The sequence below is a fragment of the Miscanthus floridulus genome, chromosome 12 (genome assembly GCF_019320115.1).
Source record: "Miscanthus floridulus cultivar M001 chromosome 12, ASM1932011v1, whole genome shotgun sequence".
NCBI lineage: Eukaryota > Viridiplantae > Streptophyta > Magnoliopsida > Poales > Poaceae > Miscanthus > Miscanthus floridulus.
In genome coordinates, this window is record NC_089591.1 from 53929125 (window position 1) to 53956627 (window position 27503).

The window sequence follows — 27503 nt, forward strand, 5'->3', positions numbered from 1 at the left end:
AGCTACACCCTTGTGTGGGTGCTCCAACGAGGACTAGTGGGAGAGTGGCGACTCTCCGATACCTCGGTAAAACATCACCGTATTCCTCTCTCTTTATTTACTTTGAGCATTTACTTTGAGCAATTCAATACTTGTTTTTACTATCCTATAGAATTGACATGCTAGAGTAAGTTTAGGAACATAGGTTGCAAGTCCTTTGTGTGTTAGATTAATAGAAATACTTTTCTAGGTACAAGGGGTTAATTGGGCTAACCGTAGGATTTGATTATTGAAAGAAAATTTAGAATTAGCCCAATTCACCCCGCTCTTGGGCATCTTGATCATTTCAATTGGTATCAGAGCCCTGTGCTCACTGTTTTTAAGCTTAATTCGCTTAGAGCAAGATGTCTTACGGGGATGGACCTCCTCCTATCTTTGAGGGAGATGACTTTCTATATTGGAAAATTTGCATGGAGGACGCACTTAGAAGCTCTAGACTTTGGTATACTTAGAGCCGCCACACAAAGCTTCCCAAAACCTCAGGGATGCTACACACTTACAAGGCGATGAGGTTAATTATGAAAAGTGGAATGCAAAGGCTCAAAACACTATCTTTAGAGGCCATTTGCAAAGATGTGTTCAACCACGTAAGGAACCACAAAGATGCCCATGCACTATGGTTGGACGTTTGTATGCTCTATGAGGGAACCAAGAGTGAGCATGAGGAATGCTATTATCTTGTGATTAAAAAGCTAAATTCATTTGAGATGCTTCCCAAAGAATATGCTAATGAGATGTATTCACTGTTTGAATGTTCTTGTAGAGAAAGTCAATGGGCTTGTACTCACTCAAATGTCACCATTCCGACATTGTGAGAAAGATCTTGAGTATCCTCTCTATTGACAAATATGGGCATATTGTGACCGTGCTACATCAAGGTGATCTTTCCACCGCTATACCGACACAAATCTTGAGAAATATCAATGCTCATGAGATGTACATGCACATCACACCACAAGATGGCTCATCCTCTATCAAGAAGAAAGAGAAGGACATAGCATTCAAAGCTATCCAAGATAAGGGCAAAGCAAGACTTGAGTATGAGAGCTCAAGTGATAAAGAAGATGAAGATGAAGATCTTGCTCTCATGGTGAAGAAAGCCACCAAAATGCTAAAGAAGCTAAACAAGAGTGGCATCAAGTTCGATGATAAGAAGAAGAAGCTCTTCATAAGCTCTAGAAGAAAGCCAATCTCCAAAATGGATTGCTTCAATTATGGTGAACTTGGTCATCTAGCACATCAATGCACCAAGCCCAAGAAAGATAAGTTCAAGAACAAGAACAAGGGCAAGAAAGATGACTTAAGTAATGAAGATGAAGATGAGAAGAAAAGAAGAAGAAGAAGCCATATAAGAAGAGATATGGCAAAAAGAGGGAACTTCCACAAGAAGAAGAAGAGTGGAAAGGCCTACATCGTCGGTGATTGGCTCACGGACATTGATTCATCTAGTGGATCATCCGATGATGATAGTGAAAATGAAAAGGTGGCCGCCATTGCTATTGATCTTTCATCTTCACCGCCACCATTGCCATCATCCTCTACACACCTATGTCTTATGGCCAAGGGTGAATGCAAGGTAACTAATAATGATGATAGTAGTGATGATGAGCAAACTAGTGATGATGATAGCGATAGCGATGATGATGATTCACCTTCATATGATGATCTTGTCAAAATACTAAGACAATACACTAAGATCATTAGAAAGAGTAGAGCTAAAAATGAAAAGCTTGATGCTAAAAATGATTCACTCTTAGCAAAATGCGACACATTGGAAAAGGCTAATGTTGAGCTTAAACAGACAAATGATGCTATATCATCCTAAACTTAAGGAGCTCAAATCTTCTAAGAAAGAGCTTAAAGATAAACATGATAAATTTGAGTGGGTGCACAATGAGCTCATCACTAGCCACAACAAGCTAAAAGATGAACATATAACTCTAAAGATCAATTATGATACTCTTGTTATTGCTCAAGAATTTTTACTAAATGAGCCACATGATACTACTAACCATGTTGTTAAGATTGATATAGCTACATCATGTGATGATTTGATTGATGAGAGCATTGAGCAATGATCTAGTGGCAAAGGCAAGAAAGTGGTTGAGTGCAATGACTATGATTAATATGTCAAGCTCAAGAATACAAATGAAAAGCTCATGAAAGATCTTGAAGAGATGAAAAGCCACAACACCATTGTGCTAGAAACACTTATTGAGAAGGTGAAGGGCCCTCAGCAAGTTTGGATTCCTAAAGCTTGAATCTCTTGTGTGTAGGTGAACTACAAGACCGGTGGAAAGTCATTAGGTTATTGATAGTAGTTGCACTCAACATATGACCGGTGATCCTCGTATGTTCACCTCACTAGATGAAGAGGTAGATGGACAAGAGAGAATAATATTTGGAGATAACTCAAAGGGCAAGGTTAAATGATTGGGCAAAGTGGTAATATCAAATGATCATTCCATCTCTAATGTGCTTTATGTTGCTTCATTGAGTTTCAACATGCTATCCGTTGGACAATTATGTGATCTTAGCTTCCAATGCTTATTCATCGAGAAGGAAGGTTGTTGTATCCAAGGTAGATGATAATCAAGTGATATTCAATGGATTTAGATACAACAACTTATATCTAGTGGACTTCACCTCCAAAGATACAAATTTGAAGACTTGTCTATTCACCAAAACAACACTTAGGGTGGCTATGGCATAGAAGACTTGCTCATGTTGGGATGAGCTCACTCAAGAAGCTTATGAAGAATGATTTGGTGAGAGTGTTGAAGGATGTGAAGTTTGAAAAGGACAAGCTTTGTAGTGCATGTTAAGCCAGCAAGCAAGTTGTAAATACTCATCTAACCAAAGCTTTCATGTTAACCATAAGAGTGCTAGAACTCCTTCACATGGATTTATTTGGACCAACAACATACAAGAGTTTAGGAATGAATTCTTTATTGTCTTGTGATTGTTGATTACTATTCAAGGATATACATGGGTATTCTTTCTTCATGACAAATCCAAAGTTGCATCTTGCTTCAAGAAGTTTGCCAAGAGAGCACAAATTGAATTTGAAATAAAGCTCAAGAAGATAAGAAGTGACAATGGGAAAGAATTTGAACAACACAAATATAGAAGCTTATTGTGATGAAGTTAGAATCAAACATGAAGTCTCCACAACTTATACTCCTCAACAAAATGATATAGTTGAGAGGAAGAACCGGACATTGATTACTCTTGCAAGAACATTGCTTGATGAGTACAACACCCCTAAAGCTCTATAGGTGGAAGCAATCAATACCGCATGCTATGCATCCAACCGCCTATTCCTTCAAAAGTTTCTTTCGCAAGACACCTTATGAGTTGCTCAATGAAAAGAAGCCGGACGTCTCCCTTCTTTAGAGTGTTTGGTTGCAAATGCTACATCTACAAAAAGAGGCAACACCTAGGGAAGTTCCAAAGATATTGTGATATTAGTTTTCTTGTTGGTTACTCATCAAAGTCCAAAGCATATAGAGTATTTAATCATGTCACCGACTTGGTTGAAGAAACATATGATGTGGAATTTGATGAATCTAACGGCTTCCAAGGAGCACATAAGAATCTTGATGATGTAAGGTGATGAACCATTGAGGGAGGCTATGAAGAATATTCTGGTAGGAGATATCAAGCCAAAAGATGATGAAGATGATGTACAAGTCATTGATCAACCTTCTTCATCAAGTGTGCCACAAGATAGTGAAAAAGATGGGAGAGTAGAAAATGAAGATACTCATATCTCCTATGAGCAAATATTGATACAAGCACAAGATGTTGATGCTCCACAACCTCCTCCTCAAGTGATCAATAAAAGAAATACACATCTCCTATAAGATCATCCACAAGATCTTATCATAGGGAGTCCATCAAAGGGTGTAATGACTTGATCTTAAAAACTTACTTCATTTATTGCTCATCACTCTTTTGTCTCTTGCTATGAGCCTACCAAGATAGAAGAAGCTCTTAAAGATTCAGATTGGATAAATGCCATGCATGAAGAGTTGAACAACTTCACTTGCAATAAAGTTTGGACTCTTGAAGAGCGACCAAAAGGTGCAAGAGTCATTAGAACAAAGTGGGTGTTTCGCAACAAGCAAAATAATCAAGGTGTTGTTATGAGGAACAAGACAAGACTAGTTGCAATGGGGTTCTCCCAAGTTGAAGGTTTAGATTTTGGAGAGACCTTTGCATCGGTTGCAAGATTAGAAGTCATCCGTATCCTACTTGCATATGCATCACATCATGAAATAAAACTATATCAAATGGATGTGAAAAGTGTATTTTTAAATGGCTTTATTAATGAACTAGTCTATGTTGATCAACCTCCCGGATTTAAAGACCATAGATATCCTAATCATGTTTATAGATTGTCCAAGGCACTATATGGGCTTAAGCAAGCCCCTAAGAGCTTGGTATGAGTATCTTCGGAACTTTCTCATTGAGAAGGGCTTCACCATTGGAAAGGTCGACACCACACTATTCACCAAGAAGCTTGATGGGCATATCTTCATTTATCAAGTATATATTGATGATATCATCTTTGGATCATCAAATGAAGACTCATGCAAATAATTTGGTGAATTTATGTCGAAGGAGTTTCGAGATGTCCACGATTGATGAGCTTACATTCTTTCTTAGGTTTTCAAGTCAAGCTAATGAAAGAAGGCATCTTCATCTTTTAAGAGAAATACACATAAAAGATCTTCTCAAGAGATTCAAGATGGATGAATGTAAGCCAATCAAGACACCAATACCTACCAATAGGACATCTCGACCTAGATGAGAGAGGTAACCCAGTTGATCAAACTCTCTACCAGTTACATAATTGGTAGCTTATTATATTTAACCGCATCTAGGCCCGACATCATGTTTAGTGTGTGTATGTGTGCTAGATTTCAAGCTAATCCTAAGGAAACATATTTAATTGCCATAAAAAGAATTCCTTAGGTATCTTAAGCATACATCAAGCATTGACCTATGGTATCCCAAAGGAACTATATTTGAATTAGTTGGCTATTCCGATTCGGATTATACCAGTTGCAAAGTTGATAGAAAAAGCATATCTGGAGGGTGTTATTTGCTTGGTAGATCACTTATGTCTTGGTCCTCCAAGAAGTAAAATAGTGTAGCTTTGTCCACCGCCAAAGCAGGAATACATTGTTGTGGGTACTTATTGTGCACAAATATTATATATGAAACAAACTTTGCTAGACTATGATGTAGTTCTAGAAAAGGTACCTCTTTTGTACGACAATGAAAGTGCGGTAAAACTTATAAATAATCCGGTTCAACACTCTCGCACCAAGCACATAGATATCTGCCATCACTTTCTAAGAGATCATGTTGCTAAAAATGATATATCACTAGAAGATGTAAGAACCGAAGATCAATTAGCGGATATCTTCACTAAACCGCTAGATGAGGCTACATTTTATAGATTACGGAATGAGCTCATTGTGCTTGATTTTAGCAACTTCACTAAAAATTAAGCTTGTGTTGTTTCTTGCATTGTATTGTAATATACAACATGTTTAATGCTTTATAATGCATATAGGGCTTGTCTAACATAGTTAAGATAACCGCCGAAAAAGCATGTGAAGAAGCTTAACCTTGGATCAAACTTGACAAAGCAACTAGATTTACTTACAAGTATTGCATATGCGTGAATATTGTTTTGTCGTTTTGTTCCATTTGCCCTCTTATTGCCTATTTTCTTAAAAAGAATTATAGCCTAAGTACAAATATTTTGAAAAATATAAGGGTTTGAGAGAGGTCACTCACATCAGTCCCAATTGGTGTTTATTTAGATCTTATTTGAGTTGGGACTCGATTAGGAACAGGCAGCGTGGAGGAACATTGAAGATTTGCTAGAAAAGAGTGACCGGACGCTGCATCGGACTCTGCAGTCCAGCGTCCGGTCAGTTCACACGAGGTGAACTCGCTGACGAAGGAGTGACTGGACTCTATCTTTCAGCGTCCGGTCAGAAGACGTCTCAGCGTCCGGTCGTGTGAAGAAGACGAAGGCTAAGTTGACCTGGACTCTGGTTACGTCCGGTCGGTGTCCACCAGATCGCATCTGGTCGTGATTCTAGAGGGATTAGACCTCTCTGGAATCGACCAGAATGCTGGGTGGTAGCGTTCGGTCGCTACCACCAGAAGCGTCCGGTCAGTAGAAAACATGTGTTTTTTGGACTTCTCATCCATTTCCTTTTCTACTCACATGGGGGACCCTTTATATCCAAATCCGATCGTACCCTTACCACAACTGATTCCTGCCCTAGCCGCAAGCCGTCGGAATCACTGAGTCGCCGTAGCCACCAGCCTCCTGTGCCTGGGCCACCATCTCCAACCAGCCAGAGCACCACCGCCAGCTCGCGCGCACACCGGCGCAAGCTTTGTCGCACCTGCCCTAGCGCCATGCCATACCCAGTGCGCCACCGAGCCTCTGCTGCCAGCGCAAGCTCCACCCGTGCGCCTCCATTCCAGCGCCGTCGAGGTCTTGCCCTAACCTACGCTGTGCTTCTCCCGAGCCAGTGGCCTACGCCGCCAGTGGTCCAAAGCCGACCCTCTGCCGTCCAACGCTGGTAAGGCCCTGCTCATGCCCGTGCATCCTCATTGCAACTTGCCCGTGACCTAGCTATTCATCACTTCAGCCAATTTCATAGGGCCGTCGATTCACTGCTCACCGCCAACCCTAACCTTAGATTCAGTGGTTCCTCACATGTCACTTTCCTTTTCTTTGGATCGTCGGTTCATCAGGTAGCATGCCAGTCGATTCAATTTCATACCTATATTGCTTGCTCTTATAGGGTTTCGCATCTATTAGATATATCGTATTTACTTGTATATCCTTCTATTCCATCGTGCAGCGAGTCAGTGCCATTGAGGTGTCAGTGGTAGTTGACAGTCAACTCGAAAGCCAAGCTCAGTGAGTACGGATCGAGGACAAGCCTCGAAAGTGTTAGTGGACAGTTGATCTTATCAGCGGTAGTGGTTCTAGACAGATCAGATGGCTCGCACCAAGAATGTTGGTGGTGGTCTAGGAGATGATGATCAGAGGCCTTCGCCTCGCCTGCCTATAGGTCCTAAAGGCAAGGCGATGAAGAAGGTTGCATCAAAGAAGCGAAAGTACCCTAATGCAGAGACAGCCAGAGCAGCTGCAGTTGCTGAGGCCACAGAGCGTGCCGAGAGAGGAGGTGCCCACAGTGGAGTTATCATTGCAGATAATCTGTCACCAGATGCGTAGGGCAGACTTGAGCAGATTAAGCATCTTCATGGTAGTTCACCTAGGACTGTCATGATGGCAGGACGACATCTTTCCATTATAGATCCTCAGCCTTAGGGGGAGTCACAACAGGAGTTACAACAGCAGCCCCACCAGGAGAGCCTCAGCTAGCTTAGAAGACACAGGTGGGACAGCCATCACAATAGACTTAGGAGGGCCAGCAGGCCGAGGAGGCTGAGGAGACCGAGCAGGCACCCCAGCCACAGCTACGTCGCTCTGGTCGTACCCATGTTCTAGTCTCACCGAGGCCGCCGACACAGCAGAGGGGATCACGTCCACCGCCTAGACCACAGGGTTCGCCTCCAGTGACCCACCTTGACTTGAGGGCTGCCATGGCCAAGCAGATTCAGCAGCTTCGCTTCATGGAGTTTGATGTGTGGTTTCCACCCAAGAGGGATGAGAGAGCAATAGATGGTTTCTACATACCACTGTAGGAGGATTTCTATAATGCCTATCTAAATAGTGGAACAGTCTTTAGATCTCAGAGAGTCTGCAGCATAGAGGCTATAGTCGCAGCAGTTGGAGAGCATATTCGCCCCAACCTTGCATATTTGTCGGGGCTGACAGATCTGATTGGCCAGATAGGATTGTATGTACCATTTTGGGTTCGGTAGTTCTATGCTTCACTCTACATTGATCCGCAGCATAACTTTATACACTTTGTATTCAAATTAGAGACTATAGGATAATGAGTCAGAGGGCTAGGGAGATACTGAGGTTATAGAAGCAGCCTGTCAGGTTACATGAGGTATGTTATGGACAGCAAGATCCTCCTAGGCTGCCCTCATGGTGGTATGGTGCCCCCTACAGACCTAGTGCTGCCATTGCTTCAAGGAGCCCTTTGGTGAGGGGTCGAGGAGGAACTCTAGTGATCTTACTCCTACAACTCGAGTGCTAGAGGCTATCATAAGAAGGACATTACTTCCTAGGATGGGATACAGAGAGGGCTTGACTCGCCTCCAGCTTTGGCTCCTTAACAGCCCTGATGCAGCAGACAGTGTTTGATATTTGTGACCTCTTTCTATCAGAGATGGAGGATACTATAGCTGAGGGCTTCAAGGGTCGTAGGACAGCTTCTATATGCACATTGGATCACATTCCTTATTCTCAAGGCTATGCAAGTTAGGACACTAGAGATGGTTGTAGAGTACAGAGGTGCCACCATAGAGTTTCCTAGCTTATAACATGGCACAGAGGATCAGGACATAGCACACCATAGGCACCCACTCAGCCTCGCCATCATCCAGATGTACCAGAGTCCATAGCTCAGTAGGATGAGATTATCAGAGGTATAGCTGCTACTGAGAGGAGGATGAGCTTGAGGCTTAGGAGGAGAGGAGCGAGTCTAGTGATAGTTCGAATGACGACTACCTGCCTATTCTTTAGATGCCTCCACGCAGATATGATGCAGAGGCTGGTAGTTCCAGCTCTACTCCACCTGCACCAGTAGACGGACCCCTGCTTTGATTGCTATCCCTGAGCGGATATAGTAGGATCATGCTAGACAGGCTCAGGAGACCGCTGCTAACTTTACACAGTTTTAGGCTCATCAAGATGTGTTCCAGCGACAGTAGTAGGTCCTCCAGCAGCAGCAGCAGCAGCAGATGCATCAGCAAGTAGTTACTCATGCAGTAACAACTTTTGGGATTCATGCAGCATGTAGTGATAGCAATTGGGGCCCCACAGCCACAACTTTTGCCCCAGTTTGGTCAGCCTACTACCACTATGACGACTCTAGCAGTATAATCCAGTGGGCTTCAGAGTCAGGGACAGCCTCTAGCTCCGTTTGCTTCTCCCATGATACATGTGTCCCAGTGGTTATCCTCGCCAGTGGTAGCCCCGTAGTTCACACCACTTAGGATGGGTTTCACACCGGATTAGTCACCCTCGCTATTTGTGCCTAACACGTTAGTCTCTAGGAGTCTTGTAGCATCTTTTAGCGAGTTGACAGGGACGCCTACACTAGCCACATATGTATGCCCTAGGTCCTTCTATAGTAGCTCCCAGTCGCCGTGACTACTCAGAGACTCCCTTCTTCTGTCGCATCTTCATGATCCTACGACAGATATACTAGAAGCATCACAGGCAGCACCTGCCCCAGCTCAGACCTCAGACCTCTTTAGTGACGCTTCCAGCCATAGAGGGTCAGTCGGTACAGAGCTCAGGGTCAGATGATGATGGCTGCCCAGTTCTAGCTTGTCCCTCGTACCTCAGCGCTCGGCTCGTCCACTGTAGCCCCGTCGACCGACCCTTAGGTTTTAGGTGTTTGATGCCAAAGGGGGAGAGGGTTCGAGTATGTATACTTAAAGAGAGTAACTTTTAGAGGGAGCCTAGTTAGCTATTAGTCTATTATATACATTTATAGTCTTATTTGTGTGATACACTATTACTATTATGCATTCGTATGTTTAATTTTATGCATACTATTATATCTATGTGATAGTGATATCTACGTGATTATGATATTGATATGTGTGCTCTCTACTTTGAATTCCTTTACATGTCATATCACTTGTGTTATGCTCATTTACTTTTGCTTCCGCGCTTTACTTCGATGCAAATGAGCTTCACCACTTGTACTCATGCTTATTTCATATCTTTTGAGTACATCGTGTTGGCTTGGGTCATATAATCTTTCCTAACTATTTTGTTCTTATTGATAAAAGCTTATATGAACCAAGCATATCAAAAACCTCATTCTTTCACATACTCGAGGTGGTATTATCACCAATCACTAAAAAGGGAGAGATTAAAAGCATCTAGGCCCCTAATTGGGTTTCGGTGATTAATGACAATACAAGATTACTATGACTAACGTGTGTTTTACAGAGGCAATTAAGTTAGGTCATGGTAATGGAGATCGATTGGGCAATCAAGGTGGTCATGCCCCTATGATGGAAATCAGTTTCGGTTTTCAAAGAATAGGACGACAAGGTTAAGGATGACTAGTTCTAAGTGTCGATTGAAGTTAGAGAGACACTTAGAGTAGTTTAGAACTTTATTTTTTCTTTGGCCATACTATTAAGAGGGGTATGGACGGGTAGCTTGACCTAGATGAGTCTAGTGAGTTAGGTGTGGTGCACACTTGTTAAAACTAGCACTAGGTAGCTCCACAACAGCTCTATGATCCTATAGGAGCAAACTTCATTCACATATGTTCGAGAGTTAGAAGTGAATGGAGGGTCAAATGCTGACCGGATGCTGGCTCCGGTTGGACCGGACGCTGGCTGCAGGGTCGATCAGTTCATTTGACCAAGGAGATTGCGTTCGGTGCGATCAGGACGCTGAATGGTCGAGTGATCCGGACACTGAGGACCAGCGTTCGGTCGACTCCAGTAAGGTTCCAGAGAAGGAATTCTGCGATCGGACGCGACCGGTCAGTACTGACCGGACCCTGGGGGTTCAGCGTCCGGTCGAGTACAATAAGGTTTCAGTGAGGGTTTAATACGACCGGACGCGTCTGGTCAGTGATGATCGAACCCTACCAGCGTTCGGTCACCACTTAATCACTGGTGTGCGGGTTGAACTGATCGGAGTGTCCGGTCACCCCACAGAGGCACATAATGGTTCGTTTTTTAGGCTGTCTTATAAATAGAAGCTCCATTCGTGTGTGGAGTCACTTTTGCTCATTCCAATAGCTGAGAAATACGTTTATGAGTGTCAAGAAGAGCAAGATCCTAATGAGATGATTGAGATTTGAGAATCCAAAAGAGTAGCCTCATTAGTGAATTAAGAGTAGCAAAATGTGTATCTATCGTTCTCATTAGGCTTCGAGTGGTCAAGTGAGAGTTCGTGCTTGTTACTCTTGGTGATCGCCATCACCTAAATGGCTTGGTGGTGATTGGGAGCTTGATGATCACCCGACAGAGCTTGTGGGTGACCCAACTCAAGTTGTGAGCGGTTGTGGGTGATTCACCACGACGGAGTGTCGAAGAATCAACCTGTAGAGAGCACTTAATCCTTGCACGGATCAAGGAGGAGTTACACCCTTGCGCGGGTGCTCCAACGAGGACTAGTGGAGAGTGGCGACTCTCCGATACCTCGGCAAAACATCGCCACATTCCTCTCTCTCTATTTACTTTGAGCATTTACTTTGAGCAATTCAATACTTGTTTTTACATTCATAGAATTGTCATACTAGAGTAAATTTGGAATATAGGTTGCAAGTCCTTTGTGCGTTAGATTAATAGAAACACTTTTCTAGGCACAATGGGTTAATTGAGCTAACCGTAGGATTTGATTATTGAAAAAAATTTAGAATTAGCCCAATTCACTCTCTCTTAGGCATCTTGATCCTTTCAGGGTAATAGATACCCGACGGGTATTGTATATCCGATAAACAATGACACTTGGGGTCGCAGCTTTGCAATCGGAGACGTTTCTTCTTCACCCGGGTATAAGTGTCGGAGTCTCGGAGATGCCGAGAAGAAGAAGCGAGGTTGCGAGGAGGACGAGCAAATATGGCAGAAAGACCGAACTGAGGAAGCGAGGGGCACGAGCGCTCGTGAGACAGGCGTGCTTGTGCTGTTGACGGAGATGGTGAGGAAATATTGAACTAGGGTTCCTAGAATACACAAACTATATATATGATTGTTCAAATTTGAGTCAAAATACCTATATTGAGCTTCTTTAGGTCTAATACTCCTATGACAGCTTAAATAGTCGGGTTCACCAACAGATAACGGGGACGGATAAACAGAAAATGTTTCCATACCCGCTATATCCATCGGGGATAGATTCTTATCTATTTAGATATCCACGGATAAAAATACGATCCTATCCCGTTTCTTAATGGACCACGTACCCGTAGGATATCGGGTATGAGCCCCGTTGCCATCTTTATGTTGCTCCTGTCGGGGCCCCGGCCCCGTCGTCCCCGATCGCGCCCGTCGGGCATCGGCCCCCATCGCCGCTTCCCAGTCCCCTCACCAACACAACAGCACACCACACCACAGTTCGCCTCCCTCTCACAGGTCACAGCACACTGCCACTGCGAAACCCCAAGCGCCACCAGGCACCCGCCTCCCCCGCCACCCCCCCCCCCCCCACCCCCGTCCTGCCCGCGCCGTCGCGGCCATGCTCCTCTCCGGGCCGCCGGCGGCGCCCACCCCACCGCTGCTCCTCCCGGAGAGCAGCGGCGAGGACGGCGGCCACGATTCCTCCTCCCGCGCGGCGGCAGCGGCTGGATCGGCGCCGAAGAGGCGCGCGGAGACCTGGGTCCGTGAGGAGACCCTCTGCCTCATCGCGCTGCGCCGGGAAATGGACGCCCACTTCAACACCTCCAAGTCCAACAAGCACCTTTGGGAGGCCATCTCCGCCCGGATGCGGGACCAAGGGTTCGACCGCTCCCCGACCATGTGCACCGACAAGTGGCGCAACCTTCTCAAGGAGTTCAAGAAGGCGCGCAGCCACTCTCGGAGCAGCGGTGTCGGCTCCGGCGCTGGAGGGAACGGCAACGCCAAGATGGCGTACTACAAGGAGATCGACGACCTGCTCAAGCGCCGCGGGAAGGCGACGGGAAGCGGCAGTGGCGGCTGCGTTGGCAGTGGTGCTGCCGGGAAGAGCCCCACATCCAATTCCAAGATCGAGTCCTACCTGCAGTTCACCACAGATAACGGTTGGCCTCTGTTATTATTGAGATGAGATTGTCATGCTTTGCTAGATGAAACGATTACTAGACATGTCTTGAATTCCACATAAGAGATTTTGAAAATGCAAAGCTTTGGGTTTTTGATACGAATCAGGTATTTTGATAACGATTTTGGGTGTATGCTATGGCGAACCATTGGTATTTAGATGTGCCCAAATTATAAGGCTTGTTAAATTGTTCAAGCTTATCGAGCAATTTGAGAGTGTGGTGACTGTAGGGACGTAGGGTGTCAATGTCTGGTAGCTTTAGGGGTTATATGGTGTGTGGTTTCATACTTTCATATGTCTCAGTTACCTGCTCCATTAATAATAGTTTGTTATCATGCTTTCTGGCTGTTGGACTCTGTGCTTTATTTGTTTTGTGGTTGCAGTATTTTTTTTGTTAGCTCATGGACTAATATTCTCTGTATTCAATCTAGGCTTTGAGGATGCTAACATTCCCTTTGGTCCTGTGGAAGGTACTGAGCTCCTACGTGTGTAACAATCACGACCTATTTCTTAATTTAATTCATGTGGTGACTATGCAAATTTGTTGTTGACTATACCCTTTCATGATTTCTAGCAAATGGTAGACCAATACTGAGTATCGATGATCGTTTGGAGGATGACAGGCATCCGCTTACCTTGACAGCTGCTGATGCAGTTGCAACCAATGGTGTGAACCCGTGGAATTGGAGAGACACCTCTACTAATGGTACTAATCTTCACATCACAAGTTAAATTAATACCTCTGAATGAGTAGCCTCTTAACTTCTCACTGCTGATAAATTGGTATAATTTGAATTATTGCTATCTCACTGTGTGGTGTATGAACTAAATTCAGTTTAGCCCCCTGTTCTGTTAAACCGTATGGAAACAAAAGGTTTTGAAGCTCCTCAACTTTGACCAAACCTTAGTTCAGATCTTACTATCTTAGATTTACCTATGATCTTCATTGCTATAGTTCTTGTCAGGTGGCAGGGACCTGTAACTTTCTGTGTACTAACTGCTCTCATTCAAACTTCTACTCCTTCGTTCCAAATTATAAGTCGTTTTAGCTTTTCTAGGTAGTAGGTACATGATTTTTGTGATGAATCTAAACATACCCTATATTAGGTGCATAGCAAAAATTATGTACCTAGAAAAGCCAAAGCGACTTATAATTTGGAACGTAGTACATCAGAGGTCATAAATCAACTACCTAGAGGGATAAACACTCTTCTAATTTGTATTTTAAGATCCTGTTTCCTTCAAAGTGCTTAACATTGGGTAGCTCTTACTTAAATTATACAAAACTGAATTCTAGCAGCCATTTTCAAAACTGGGTAGTTCAGTGCAAGTTTTTTTTAAAGTATTTTTTGGTTTAATTTATTGTTCCTATTGGAATTCTGCGTAAATACATACAGGTGGAGATAATCATGGCAGTTTTGGTGGGAGAGTCATTTTAGTGAAGTGGGGTGATTACACTAAAAGGATTGGAATTGATGGTACTCCTGAAGCAATTAAGGAAGCCATCAAATCAGCATTTGGATTAAGAACAAGGCGTGCTTTCTGGCTTGAAGATGAAGATGAGGTTGTTCGAGCCTTGGACAGGGACATGCCAATTGGAACATACACACTTAATCTTGATGATGGTACCTGTAAACTCTCTTCTTATCCATACAATTAAATTCTTTACTTTATGAATAACTAGATTTGTAGATGGATGTAGTGATGTTATGCCCTGTTAAGGGAAATGTGAAAATTAGAACATAGAATATCATGGGCAACTAGTCAATCACTACATAGTAATACTTTGTTTTATTTTCAAACTCCTTTTCCGCATGGATAATAGAACATAGACTCCTAAAAATTTGTGTGCATGGATGAGATTAGTACATGAGGTTACAAAAGTACAATGTCATTGACATTACTTTCTCCAACTGTTGTTTGGCCAGACACGGGGACAATCCACAGGGCTTTATCACTCAGAGAGGCTTTTCATTTAACTACTGAAGTTTGGGGTTATCCTTTTTTTCAGGGATGACAATCAAACTCTGTGATGGAAACCGCATGCAGACGCCAGAAGACAAGACATTTTACACTGAAGAGGACTTTCGAGATTTCCTCTCACGGCGTGGTTGGACATTTCTCAGGGAGTACGGAGGCTATAGAAACGTCGATAGCCTTGATGATCTCCGACCTGGTGTGATGTATCAGGGGCTGCGGTCGCCTGGTGATTGATTTTTGCATCATCTTCCTTGGGCAAGGCATCGTGTCGAAGTGGAATTGCTAGCACTGCCATTTAGTGTAATTTTAAGTCAGGCCATCCGTTATTCTCGGATATATATGTAAATGTAGCTGACATTGGTAACTAGAATGTATAAATGTGCAATTGGAGTGTTGCAGCGAATGATCCTCCAGATAACTAGATTGTTCTACGATTCCTTGCAGTAAATCTGAATGTGCAAGTGAAGCCAATGTACTCTGCAATACTGTACTTGTTTCTCAGTTTCCAGCGTGACCAGTGAATGTAAACGGGGAAGATAGTTGTTATATCGCACTGGCGCTTGTCAGTGACATGTTACATTATATAAAAGTTAAAATAGCATATAAAAAGATCGCAAATGGTCGCATTTCAAACCCAGAATTACATAGCTCACGGGGCTCCAGAGATTTCAGGGGAACACACAAGAATGGCTACATGGTAGGAGCACATCTCATACTTTTCTCTACCCAAAGTAGCAGTAGCAGTATACTAGACGTGAATGAACGATTCACACTGCCTTCACGCCGAGCTCTAGCAATAAGGGTACTTGGTGCTCAGGAACTTCACTCCTCGTCCCACTCGTCCTTCTTGTACGACACCAGCGTGTCCACCTTATGAATCTGCCCCACTCCAGCACAGGAACTGTGAATTAGCAATCCAGTCGAGAACCAGATCGGTGATACTGATACCGAACAGATAAACGCGTCTGCTGCGTGGGCATACCTTCGTGTCGAAGGAGTGTAGCTTAATCATCTGCGGGTTGTCGATGAGTTTGGCGTCGCTCTCGACCCAGGTGCCCGGAGCGTCGACGTCCGTGTCCGTGTAGGCCAGCACGTCGAACACGCCTGATCAGCCCGACGCGGGAGGGCAGGAGACGAGAGAGTCAGCCACGGTTGCAGTTGCAGACTTGCAGCCCCAGTTCCAAAGGGAAGCCGAAATACAGGAGAGGAAGGTCAATTAGGCGATTGGATGCCGGCTGCTGTCCTTACATGGCTCGTCGAGGCAGGGGAGGTAGGTGATGCAGGAGGCGATCTGGCGCATGATGGCCTGAATCTCCCTCATGATCTCCTTGTCGCTCTTCTCCTTGATGGCCCTGACGAACATCAGAAGAAGACGCACAATCAAGCCATGACTGATACAATGCGCACCGGCTACTTTGGACTGGCTAGGGTCGCAGGAAGAGGGTGAAGATGGTGTGTGACGCACCCCTTCTCGACGACCTCGGCGTCAGTGACGATGTTGAAGTTCCATCGCTCGAGAACCTCGCTGGTGGCTTTGCTCATTATCACCAGCACAATCCGCTGCAGCTTCCCGGCCTCCAGCCACTCTGCAACATTGAGTTTCAGAGACACAAAACCAATCAGCACATGCAACATTCAGTTCGCGAGCGATCAAGGAAGGAGAGATCTATCTCAGGTGGGTGGGAGGAAACCGACCTGAGAGCTGGGAGGTGAGGCTGGCGATGAAGTTCTTCACCCCCTCGTCCTGCGTGAGCAGCATGGTGAGCCCGTATTTCTTCACCTTGGTGAAGCTCTCCTCCGGGTACACCGCGCGGTTGTAGAGGATGCTGCAATCCACCAAAAACCAAACGGAACCGGATCAATCAGTCAATACAAAACCCCGAACCCTCCTCACTGGTCTAATCCCTGATGGATCGGCACCGATGCCGCCGTCGTCTGCCGGACACTGTAGGACTGTACCGTACCTATTCGCCGCGTATCCTGCGATGCGAACCGAAGCATTTCGTCAAACACCCGATGGGCGCAAGCAACTAGCAATCAGGAGAGGGGAAGGGCGGCGCGTGCGTACCGAAGAACTCGCTGACGATGGCGGCGGAGCCTCGCAGCGTGATGATATCCTTGGACGCCGTCCGCGACGCCATTCTGGTATCCTCTCCTCCTCCTTCCTCCTCTTGCGGCGGCGCCCCGGATCCGCCGGCGAGGATAACTCCTTGGAAATGGGAACGGAAGGGAAGGGGAGAAGCAACGGCTAGTGCAGCGGCGGCGGCGCAGCGCGGTGTGGGAATGGGAGATGGGAGAAGTCGTGGGGTCTTTTCGGAGCGTTTTCGAACGGATCGACCGGCTCTGGTGGGTGGACGCACGGTGGTTGACGGGTGCGGGGGCTTTTAAAGGTGGGCCGGACCGGCGCGCCCAACGGTCGTGTGGGTGTGGGCCACGCACTGGTCTCGGATGTCGCCACTCGGCCGAACTGTTTTTCTTTTTATTAACTGCATTGATTTATGAGTTCTTGTACCACTAGCGTTCGAGCTTTCACATTACCACTGATTTATTTGATTTATTTATGAGAATGCATTCTCTCTTCTTAGTCGCTAGAAATGCATGTATCTAAGTATTTATGTAATCTATTCTTAATCAAGTAGTGAAGAAGAGTTACAGAGTTTCATATTTTTCCTCAAAACATACCATTTCCTGAAATTCACAATAGAAACTACTCCATTCGTCACAAATTATGGTTATCTTTAGCAGATGATAGTTAAAGTCGCCGTTTTGAAGGCCATATACAAATGTTCACGGAGCGAAGCTACGCTTTGCTATTTGGGCCAGCTGACCCCGGTGATTTTGTGCAAACTTAGTGAGAATTATTGTTCTACACTGTTCTCTAAAGACAAAGACCTCAACGTGCACTAGACCTGACCCCGACGCCATTTTAGCCTGGCTTCGCCCCTGCAAATGTTCAAAATGGGTTTTTAACTCAACGGCGAAGAAAATGAATACCTCCTCGATGGCAAGAAAAGCGGGAAAAGGCGATGGGCTGGGCTGGCGGCCAGGAGAGCCGCTCGATTCGTTCCCTGCCTGCCTGGGCACGGGCAGATCGCGATCCGATTCCCAGCTCCTTTCTACAGATGCCACTGCCTTGGCGGGAACCCTCCAATTCTCCCCCCAAATCGCCCCGCTACTCTCCCCGCTCCGGCTCCATCGTACCGTCCACGACTACGGCGACGAGCACCGCCACCAGCTCCCCACCCACGCCGATGTACTCCCAACTCCTCGCCGGGGACTCCGACTCGGAGGGTTCCCTGATCTCCGACGTCTCCGCCTCCCCGCCCCGCGGCCGCTCGCCACCGCCCCCGCCCCCGCCCCCGCCGCCGCCCAAACCCCGTCCCAACCCCAAGCACACCGCCACCGTGAAACCCAAGCCCAAGCCCAAACCCCCCAAGTCCAAGGCAAAGCCCAGGCCAGCAGCATCCGCCTGCACCGCCGCCGCTTCGCCGCCTCCCCTCCCCTCCGCCGCGCTCTCCGACCCGCACGGTCTCGTCTCGCGCATCGCCGCTGCTCCCGCGCCTTGTCGCCGCCACCAGCACCGTCTCTTCCTCCTCCTTCCGCCGTCTCGTCCAGTCGCGCAACCCCTCCTTCGATCCCGCCGCCGCCTTCAGCGCTCCGACCCCCGCGCCCACTCCGGCACCCACCGAGATAGCAACCGCAGCAGCAGCGCAGTGCCCTGCGCCGGACGCTCAACCGCAGACCAGGCCCAAGCGGGTGCATCCCAATTCGGTGTCGGAGGTGGCCCCCGCGGCGGCGGAGGCAGAGCAACCGAAGCGGCCGAGAGGGGGTGCCGAAGGAAACTTTGTGCGGCTCAACATAAATGGCTACTGTCGGAGGAGGACGTTCAGGAACGCGCAAGCTAGGCGCCCGACGAAATACCGCTCCTGGCGGCAGCAGCGACATGGCGGCGCGAAACCTCAAAGCTGCGGCGACGAGGAAGGGGATCTTGTGGCTGAAGCTCTGATAGAGCGGGAGAAGAAGGGGTCAGTAGGTGACGCTGGTGTCCTCGAGGCCGTCGAAGCAGCGAGAGAGGACCCATCTGAGCAGAATCTTGAGAGCTTGCTCAGAGTTGTCTATGGGTACAACTCTTTCCGCGAGGGGCAGCTTGAGGCTATCCAGAAGGTTGTTGCAGGAGAGGTCAACTATGCTTGTGCTCCCTACTGGTGCGGGCAAGTCACTATGCTATCAGGTGTGGACATGTGGTGACTGGAGAGAACTTTGAGATATTGATTTTGGGTCAGTTCTGAAGTGACAATAATGCTATATTCTAGGTGCCTGCTATGATTTTGCCTGGACTAACACTGGTGGTAAGCCCCCTGCTCTCCTTAATGGTGGATCAACTGAGGAAGCTACCTGCATTTTTGCCAGGTGGCCTTCTTGCAAGCAATCAGGTAAATAATATGCATACATATTCTTTTATGGGAATCCTAGCCATCCTTATTCTGATCATTGTTCTACACTATGAAATTCTCTCAGACAAGCGATGAGTTTCATGAGACATTACAAAGGTTGCGTGGAGGAGAAATAAAGGTACATTGGTTTGACTCCTAGTTTTATGACTATGACTACTAATGTAGCATCCTCTGCCAATTTTAGTTACAGTAACCCAGCCCTGATGCTCCCCTAACTAGTGAGCAATCCTGGCTATCTATGCTATTTTAACACAACAGGATCTTTTGATGAAAAATTATGGAAGTCAAAATTGAATCTAAGATAGACAGATTTCTCAATATATCGAAAATGAACCCAATCTGATCTTGTGCTTCATATATCCTTTGTGTTGATGATGTTTGTACTGACCTGTTTAGCTATGCTTAATTCCCTTCTATTTATGATCAGGTGCTTTTTGTTTCCCCTGAAAGATTCTTGAATGAAGAATTTCTGCTAATATTTAGGGATGGGCTACCAATATCTCTAGTTGCTATTGATGAAGCTCACTGCATTTCTGAATGGTGAGTTGATATGTCCTTGTAGTTCAATTGATATACTGCATGCTGTTCTTTGCAGTTAGTACCAAAGCTTTTCTCTTTTCCACTTTCTATCTGCTTGTTTTCTTTGACACATCCTATGATTGTTGTTGTTCTTCTCTCTTCTTGCTTATTATGTGCTTGCTCTGCTCTGCTCTGCTCATTACTTATCGTTAGTTCAACAATGTTTATGTCTTGATATTGAACAATGGGCAGGTCTCATAATTTTAGACCATCATATCTAAGGCTCCGCGCATCACTACTTCGAAGAAAACTTAATGTTCAATGTATTCTTGCAATGACTGCAACTGCAACAACTCAAACCTTGGAGGAGATAGTGACTGCCTTAGAAATACCATCTGATAACCTCATTAAAACATCTCAAATAAGGGACAATCTGCAGCTGTCTATCAGCACGAGCAATAACAGGTAGGTCCCGTGGGGAATTTTGATGACAACACTGGATTGTTTAATATGGTTTAACTATGTAAGAAGTCATGCCACCTGTTTTCTGTGAGCACATGTTGATCCAGTCCTTTTTAAAAAACAGAGTGAAGGATCTATTGCTGTTGTTGAAGTCTTCACCTTTTGTTGACATGAAAAGTATAATTATCTATTGCAAGTTTCAGGTGATCTCCTTTCTGTTTCCTCAAGATGTTCACACATATGTCCAGTACCTAAATCTTTCTGATACAACTGCAAAGATATAACAGTTTTTTTTTTCTTGACAGGGAGAAACTGACTATGTTTCAAAGTACTTATGTGACAACAACATTACTGCTAAGGTTGGTATTCACCTTCACTAAAATTTATTGCATTTATTGTTTCTTTACATCGGACTCTGTTCTGTAGAGCTACCACAGTGGACTTCCTATGAAGAATAGGAGCCGTGTACAGGAGCTTTTCTGCTCTAACAAAATAAGAGTGGTAATGGCAGTTCTTTGTCAGCACCTATTTTATCAACTGCATTACGCAGTTGTTAATGTCTAACCTTGTTATCTTCCTCCCTGTGACCGAAGGTTGTTGCAACAGTGGCATTCGGAATGGGTCTTGATAAGAGTGACGTTGAAGGGGTATGATTAGCATAGAAAATTCAAATGTGACAACCTATAGCTTTAAGCAAAGTTACACTCCTTATCACTTGGACTGATTCAAGCATTTCCCCTTTTAAAGGTGATTCACTATAGCTTGCCAGAAAGCTTAGAAGAATACATACAGGTATACTTCAGGTGTAATGCTTTTTTTCTCCATTCTCTTTTCTCTGCTCTAGACATCTTACTGTGCTCTTTCCAGGAAACTGGGCGTGCTGGGAGGGATGGGCGATTGTCATATTGTCATCTACTTCTTGATTCAACAACATTCTATAAGAGCCGTAGTCTTTCGCACAGGTGAATCTTATTTACTTGTCGTTTAAAAAAAATATCTTCTTGTAATTTACATGATCAAGCTGCTCTAAGTTTCCAATGGTAATGACTTCAATCAACCTTTCTTTTTTACAGTGATGGTGTTGACGAATATGCTATGAGCAAATTTCTTTGCCAGGTATTTTCATGTGACAATTCAGTGGGGCGCATTTGCTCCTTGGTTAAAGAGTCGACTTCACGCAAGTTTGATATAAAAGAGGAGGTTCGCATCTGCCTTATGCCCTTATGGCCTTATCTGCTATCAGCTTAGTGCACCTAGTTTCTTTTTCCATGTGTTCATACTGCATTTCAGGCAGTTGTGTCGCTATATTCTATCATAAACTTTAAATTTTCATGCTACAGATTTGTTGTAGTCATAGGCTCGTAACAATTTTGGTTGTAAATCACTTTTGCATGGTAATAAGGTGTAAACTTATAGAGCAATCATGATCACCATGACAGCTGTTTCCTGTGCTACCAAAGACAATTATTCAATCACCTTGTGCACATCTAGGCACTCTGTCCCTCTGATCTTTTAGGCACTTGGAATTCTTATCCCCTAAAAGTGTCTTTCATTTCCAATGCATCAATGTTTTCAAGTTGTCCAGTCGAACCTAGTCGCCATGGGACCGACTAGGACGATTAATCACGATTAATCGGATGACTTGTACAAGTCGACGGTACCCCTAATCAGTCAGCAGGGACCGATTAGGACGATTAATCGTGATTAATCTCGATTAATCGGACGACTTGAAAACATTGCAATGCATTGATATCCAATATGAAATTCTGAATAGCCCATCTAATTTTCAGATGTCAGTATCAAACTTGATCATTTCATCCTGCAGGTGCTCTTGACTGTCCTAACACAGCTAGAAATCGGTGGTCAGCAATATCTCCGTTTACTTCCTCAGTTCAGTGTTACCTGCACACTGTATTTTCATAAGGTACATCAAATGCTTGTAGAGCAATCCCATTGTCTCGAATTCTGGATGCAGTTGGTTTGTTATAACTGGTACACTATAAACCAAAATCTTGCTTAGTTTGCTCAGCTGATCACCATGGTAGTAATTGAAGAATGACTCTTTACTATTAAAGGGACACCTTCACCCAGGCATTCAATCACCAGAAGTATACCATGTGCTTCGTTATTTTGTTAATCTATCATACTTGCCTCCTTTTATTTCACTTTTCCTGATCCATTCAGTTACATCGATGCAGACGTCACCACAGTTGCTTGCAGACAAAGATGTACTAGTTAGATCAGTTCTGAATAAGTAAGCACTATCTGCTTTTGTCCTTCTTTTTCCTGTTACACTACTGATATTCTGATTCTCCATATTTTGAATTACAGATCAGAGACTAAGGGTGGAAATTTTGTCTTTGACATGACAAAGGTAGCTAATGATCTGAACATCACAGTGAATGAAGTATTTTATCATTTGCAACAGCTAAAGGTTTGCCTGAACCTAATACTTCTTTTTTCTTATTAATACCAATGTTGTCAAGGTGTTCATCAATTCTTTTCATGGCAAGCTGCCTACCATTATTCAATACACAATTGATAATGCAGGATAGGCTAACCTTTAGTTAAATGAATTTTTGTATCTTCGGAATTGAATTGCTGAGTTATGTTTGGTGCACTGCACGCATGAGGATGGACTCTTAATTAACTTAGTGAACAGTGTTTCATGTTTAAAATTTCTTGCCTTTTTTTCAGCAATTGAGTCTGAATGTTCTTTTTTGAAGTAATGCATCACATCATCTGTACCAAAAATAGGATTCTGTGGGAAAGAATAGCTATTAGACTACGGTTATGCCAATAAAATATTGAATAACGATTACCCCAGTAAATTTTACATGACTTTGTTTACCATTAGGAATTCATGTAGATAATGCATCTAGTTTTTAAGAAAATACATATATACATGACTTCGTACCTGCTGATCTGTGATATAACCTGGTGGTCCTATATATTCTGTCTTGTCTAGTTGCACCTTCATGTTCTTTTATTAATTTTTATCCATATCAATCGCACGGTTACACTTCAATGAGTTGTGGCTGTTGCCCTTTTATTGAGAGCATAAAGATTGATTATGTTGTAAAATATGTTTAGCAGTTAAGAATGTTGACTTGCTAGTGTTGTGCCTTTTTTTAGCCATTGTCTAGCTCCTTTTCTGCCTCAGATGTGTAGAGTTGTTTCTATGTTGACTCGTTTTAATTTCTATTTCTCCTCCATTCAGTTCTCTGGAGAAATTTCATTTGAATTAAAAGATCCAGCCTGCATTTACGTGATCTTAAAGAAGCCAGATGACTTGAACGCACTTTCAGCAAATATCACAAAATGGCTTTCTGAAGTAGAAAATTCAAAGGTGCACTGCAAGTCTCCTTCAAATGCTCCCTCCCCTTTTCCATAAATAGTGTTCTATTTGTTTCTTATCCAAACTTTAAATGAAGTTATTCGAGTATCTAGGATTTTTTTTTATTTTGTTTGCCAATATACTTCTGAAGATATAATCTTGTTCCTAGTCTGTCTTAACCAATCTGTGGTGCTTTGTTGTACAGATCAGTAAACTGGATGCTATGTTTGATCTAGCAAACTTTGCTGTCAAGGGGTGCCAAAGGACTGATGGTTGTTCTGGCTCCCAGCACACTTCGTGCATTCAAAAGAAGATCATACAGCACTTTAGTAAGAACTACACCTCAGACAATGACCACTGTACTCAGCCACACAAGAGCAGGTTTGTGCGCTTCATCTTTCCAATTCAAACAGACAACGGTGATTTGCTTGTACTTTGAACTACTCTAATCTAGATCTTTATTTGACTCGGCATTTCATTCTGCGTCCTGCAGCCCATTCTTGCAAGCTGATATAAAGGTATGGGTAATCACTGTGTTTTCTATCATGATTTTGTCTTTGTAGCAATTTCACTTTCTTCCGTAAGAGACAGTCCCATTTAGTGACCTTTAGTAGCGGCCATTACTCTAGTTAAATCAACTTTGTCCTTACAAGAATGAGGGATAAACGAACATGCATGGACTGTAAGGTGATACTTGGAGAATGTGTAGTCACTCAACACAAGCTGGTGGTGGCTGACTTCCGCTTTCTGGTGCAAGCTCGTGGGAACAAACAAGCTAGGGTTGTTAGAACGAAGTGGTGGAAATTAGAAGGGGAGACATCAAAGGTCTTTAAGGAAAAGGTCATTGAAGAGGGCCCTTAGAATGATGAAGGCGATGCAAACAACATATGAGAGAAGATGGCAACATGTGTTCGGAAGGATGCTTCAGAGGTGCTTGGAGTAACCAAAGGGAGCGGATGCGACTCGAAAGACACTTGGTGGTGGAATGAAGATGTGCAAAAGGCTATTAAGGAAAAGGAGTGCTATAAGCGCTTGTATCATGACAGGTGTGCAAACAACATAGAGAAGTACAAGGTGGCAAAGAAGACTGCAAAACGAGCAGTGAGTGAGGTAAAGGGGCGGGTCTATGAGGACATTTACTGACGTTTGACTACGAATGAAGTAGAGAATGGCATTTATAGGATGGCTAGGACTCGCGATAGGAAGACAAGGGACTTCAAAAGTCAAGTGCATAAAGGACGAGAGAGAGCGGCTCTTGGTGAAGGAGAATAAGATCAGACATAGATGGCAAGAGTATTTTGATAAATTGTTTAATGGTGAGAACGAGAACACTATCGTTCAGCTGGACGACTCGTTTGATGATACTAACAAGCGCTTTGTGCGAATGATTCAAGAATCGAAGGTCAGAGAAGCCTTGAAAAGGATGAAAGGGGGCAAAGCGATGGGCTCTGATGGTATTCCAATCAAGGTGTGGAGATGTCTCGGGGATATAGCTATAGTATGGCTAACCAAGATGTTTAACAATATCTTTCGATCGAACAAGATGCCTGAGGAGTGGAGAAGAAACATATTGGTACTAATCTACAAAAACAAGAGAGATATCCAAAGTTGTATTAATTATCAGGGAATTAAGTTGATGAGCCACACTATAAAGTTATGGGAGAGAGTCATCGAGCAGCGTCTGCGAGGAATGACGCAAATATCAACAAACCAATTTGATTTCATACCCGGAAGGTCCACCACAGAAGCAATCTTCTTAATAAGACAGGTTATGGAGCGGTTTAGAGAGCAGAAGGACCTCCACTTGGTTTTCATTGACTTGGAGAAGGCTTATGACAAGATACCAAGAAATGTTATGTGGTGGTCTTTGGACAAACATAAAGTCACATCAAAGTGCGTGACCCTCATCAAGGACATGTACAACAATGTTGTGACTAGTGTTCGAACAAACGATAGTAACACAGATTATTTTCCGGTTAAAATTGGACTTCATCAAGGGTCAGCCTTAAGCCCGTATCTATTTGCCTTGGTAATGGATGAGGTTATCATGAACATAAAATGGGATATCCTTTGGTGTATGTTGTTCGCTGATGATGTAGTGTTAGTGGACGAAAGCCAGGCGGGAGTAAATAGAAAACTAGATTTATGACGGCAGACTCTTGAGTCTAAAGGTTTTAGATTGAGCAGAACTAAAATCAAATACATGATATGCGACTTTGACGGAGTTGTACAGGAGGAGAGAGATGTGAGTTTGGAAGGTCAAGTAGTGCCTAAGAAGGATATCTTTCGGTATTTAGGATCGATGCTATAGAGAGATGAAGATATTGATGCGGACGTTGGTTATAGAATCAAAGCAGGGTGGATCAAGTGGCGACAAGCTTCTGGCATTCTCTGTGACAAGAGGGTAACACAAAAGCTAAAAGAAGTTCTATAGAATGACGATTAGACCGGCTATGTTGTATGGAGCAGAATGTTGGCCTACAAAGATTCGACATGTTCAATAACTGAGTGTTGCATAAATGCGTATGTTGCGATGGATTTGTGGTCACACAAAAATGGACCGAGTTTGGAACGATGATATACGTGATCGCCTAGAGGTAGCATCAATTGAAGAAAAGCTTGCCCAACATCGGTTGAGATGGTTTGACCATATCCAAAGGAGACCTCCAGAGGCACCAGTGCATTGTGGAGTCTTAAGCCAAGCTAATAATATAAGGAGAGGTAGAGGAAGACCGAAATTGACATAGGGGGAGGCAATAAAAAGAGATTTGAAAGCTTGGGATATACCTAAATATCTATGTTTGAATAGGAGTACTTGGAAAGCAGCTATTGAAGTGTCTGAACCGTGACTTGGGGCTCTTGGTATGTTTCAACTATAGTCTACCTCAACTTGCTTAGGACTGAAAGGTCATGTTGTTGTTATTGTTGTTGTAGCAATTTGCCATGATAACACCTTCACTGCAGGTGTTCCTTCAAAGCAATTCGTTTGCGAAATTCACGCCAAGGGCCGTTGCTAGGATTATGCATGGCATATCAAGCCCGGCTTTTCCATCTGCCACCTGGTCCAAGAACCACTTCTGGTCTCTCCTCTCTTCTCTCCATCTCATATCTATCTTTTCCTTCCCACCAATTTATGTATCTCACCGACTGAAACTTTGATTGGCAGGGGGCGCTATGTGGAGGTTGATTTCCCAGTGGTCATGGAAGCTGCCAAAGCCGAACTAGTCAAGTTCGTGGGAAAAGGAGAGTAGCATTGCACTCTCTCTATCCCAAATTACAAGACGTTCGATTTTTTTATATCAAGTTTGATCATTCGTTTTATTCAAAAATTTATGTAAAATATCACTTCTTTTGTCGTGGCTTGCTTTATTAATAAAAGTTCTTCAAGAATGACTTAAATTTAATTATGTTTACATAAATTTTTAAATAAGACGAATGGTCAAATGTAGGGTAAAAAAATTAAATGTCTTATAATTTGGGATGGACCCGGTAGTACTCCTTGGCACGGTAATAGGAACAGTTGCCTTCACTAGTTCACTGGGCGCGTGTGCTGTACCGAGTAGAACGTTTGCTGGCTGCAACCAAATGATAGAGAGCTACCACAGGTTCGTGCCTTCTTTCCAGCTAGTCCGCAGTTGGTACACAGGCATTCTAAATGCTTATGCATCATGCCATGAACCGCTATCGTTTGCCAGCAGGATTGGACCTCCTGAAATGAAGCATCAGCCAGGTCTGGTCTGATTGTCTGAATGTGTGC

The 27503-nt window shown here is 44.1% G+C and overlaps 2 protein-coding genes and 1 pseudogene across 3 annotated transcripts; 2 read left to right on the forward strand and 1 right to left on the reverse strand.

The window, feature by feature from the left end:
• The first annotated feature begins 12246 nt into the window (after positions 1-12246).
• LOC136496554 (trihelix transcription factor GT-1-like) lies at positions 12247-15377 on the forward strand. Of its 2 annotated transcripts, none has more exons than XM_066492261.1 (5): positions 12247-12974; positions 13426-13479; positions 13569-13700; positions 14392-14619; positions 15006-15377. In XM_066492261.1, the coding sequence occupies exons 1-5, from the start codon at positions 12434-12436 to the stop codon at positions 15206-15208; spliced, it is 1158 nt and encodes a 385-aa protein (XP_066348358.1). In that variant the 5' UTR covers positions 12247-12433; the 3' UTR covers positions 15209-15377. The 2 variants fall into 2 exon arrangements, with proteins under 2 accessions (XP_066348358.1, XP_066348357.1); XM_066492260.1 differs by having other exon boundaries at positions 12358-12974; positions 13426-13464.
• Positions 15378-15501: 124 nt separating this feature from the next.
• LOC136496555 (mitotic spindle checkpoint protein MAD2) lies at positions 15502-17315 on the reverse strand. Its single transcript, XM_066492262.1, has 7 exons — positions 17043-17315; positions 16939-16954; positions 16670-16800; positions 16440-16560; positions 16223-16326; positions 15957-16078; positions 15502-15853 (listed from the first exon to the last, which is right to left on the reverse strand). The coding sequence occupies exons 1-7, from the start codon at positions 17113-17115 to the stop codon at positions 15797-15799; spliced, it is 624 nt and encodes a 207-aa protein (XP_066348359.1). The 5' UTR covers positions 17116-17315; the 3' UTR covers positions 15502-15796.
• A 716-nt stretch (positions 17316-18031) lies between these two features.
• LOC136497376 (ATP-dependent DNA helicase Q-like 5) lies at positions 18032-27121 on the forward strand (annotated as a pseudogene).
• The last annotated feature ends 382 nt before the right edge of the window (positions 27122-27503 follow it).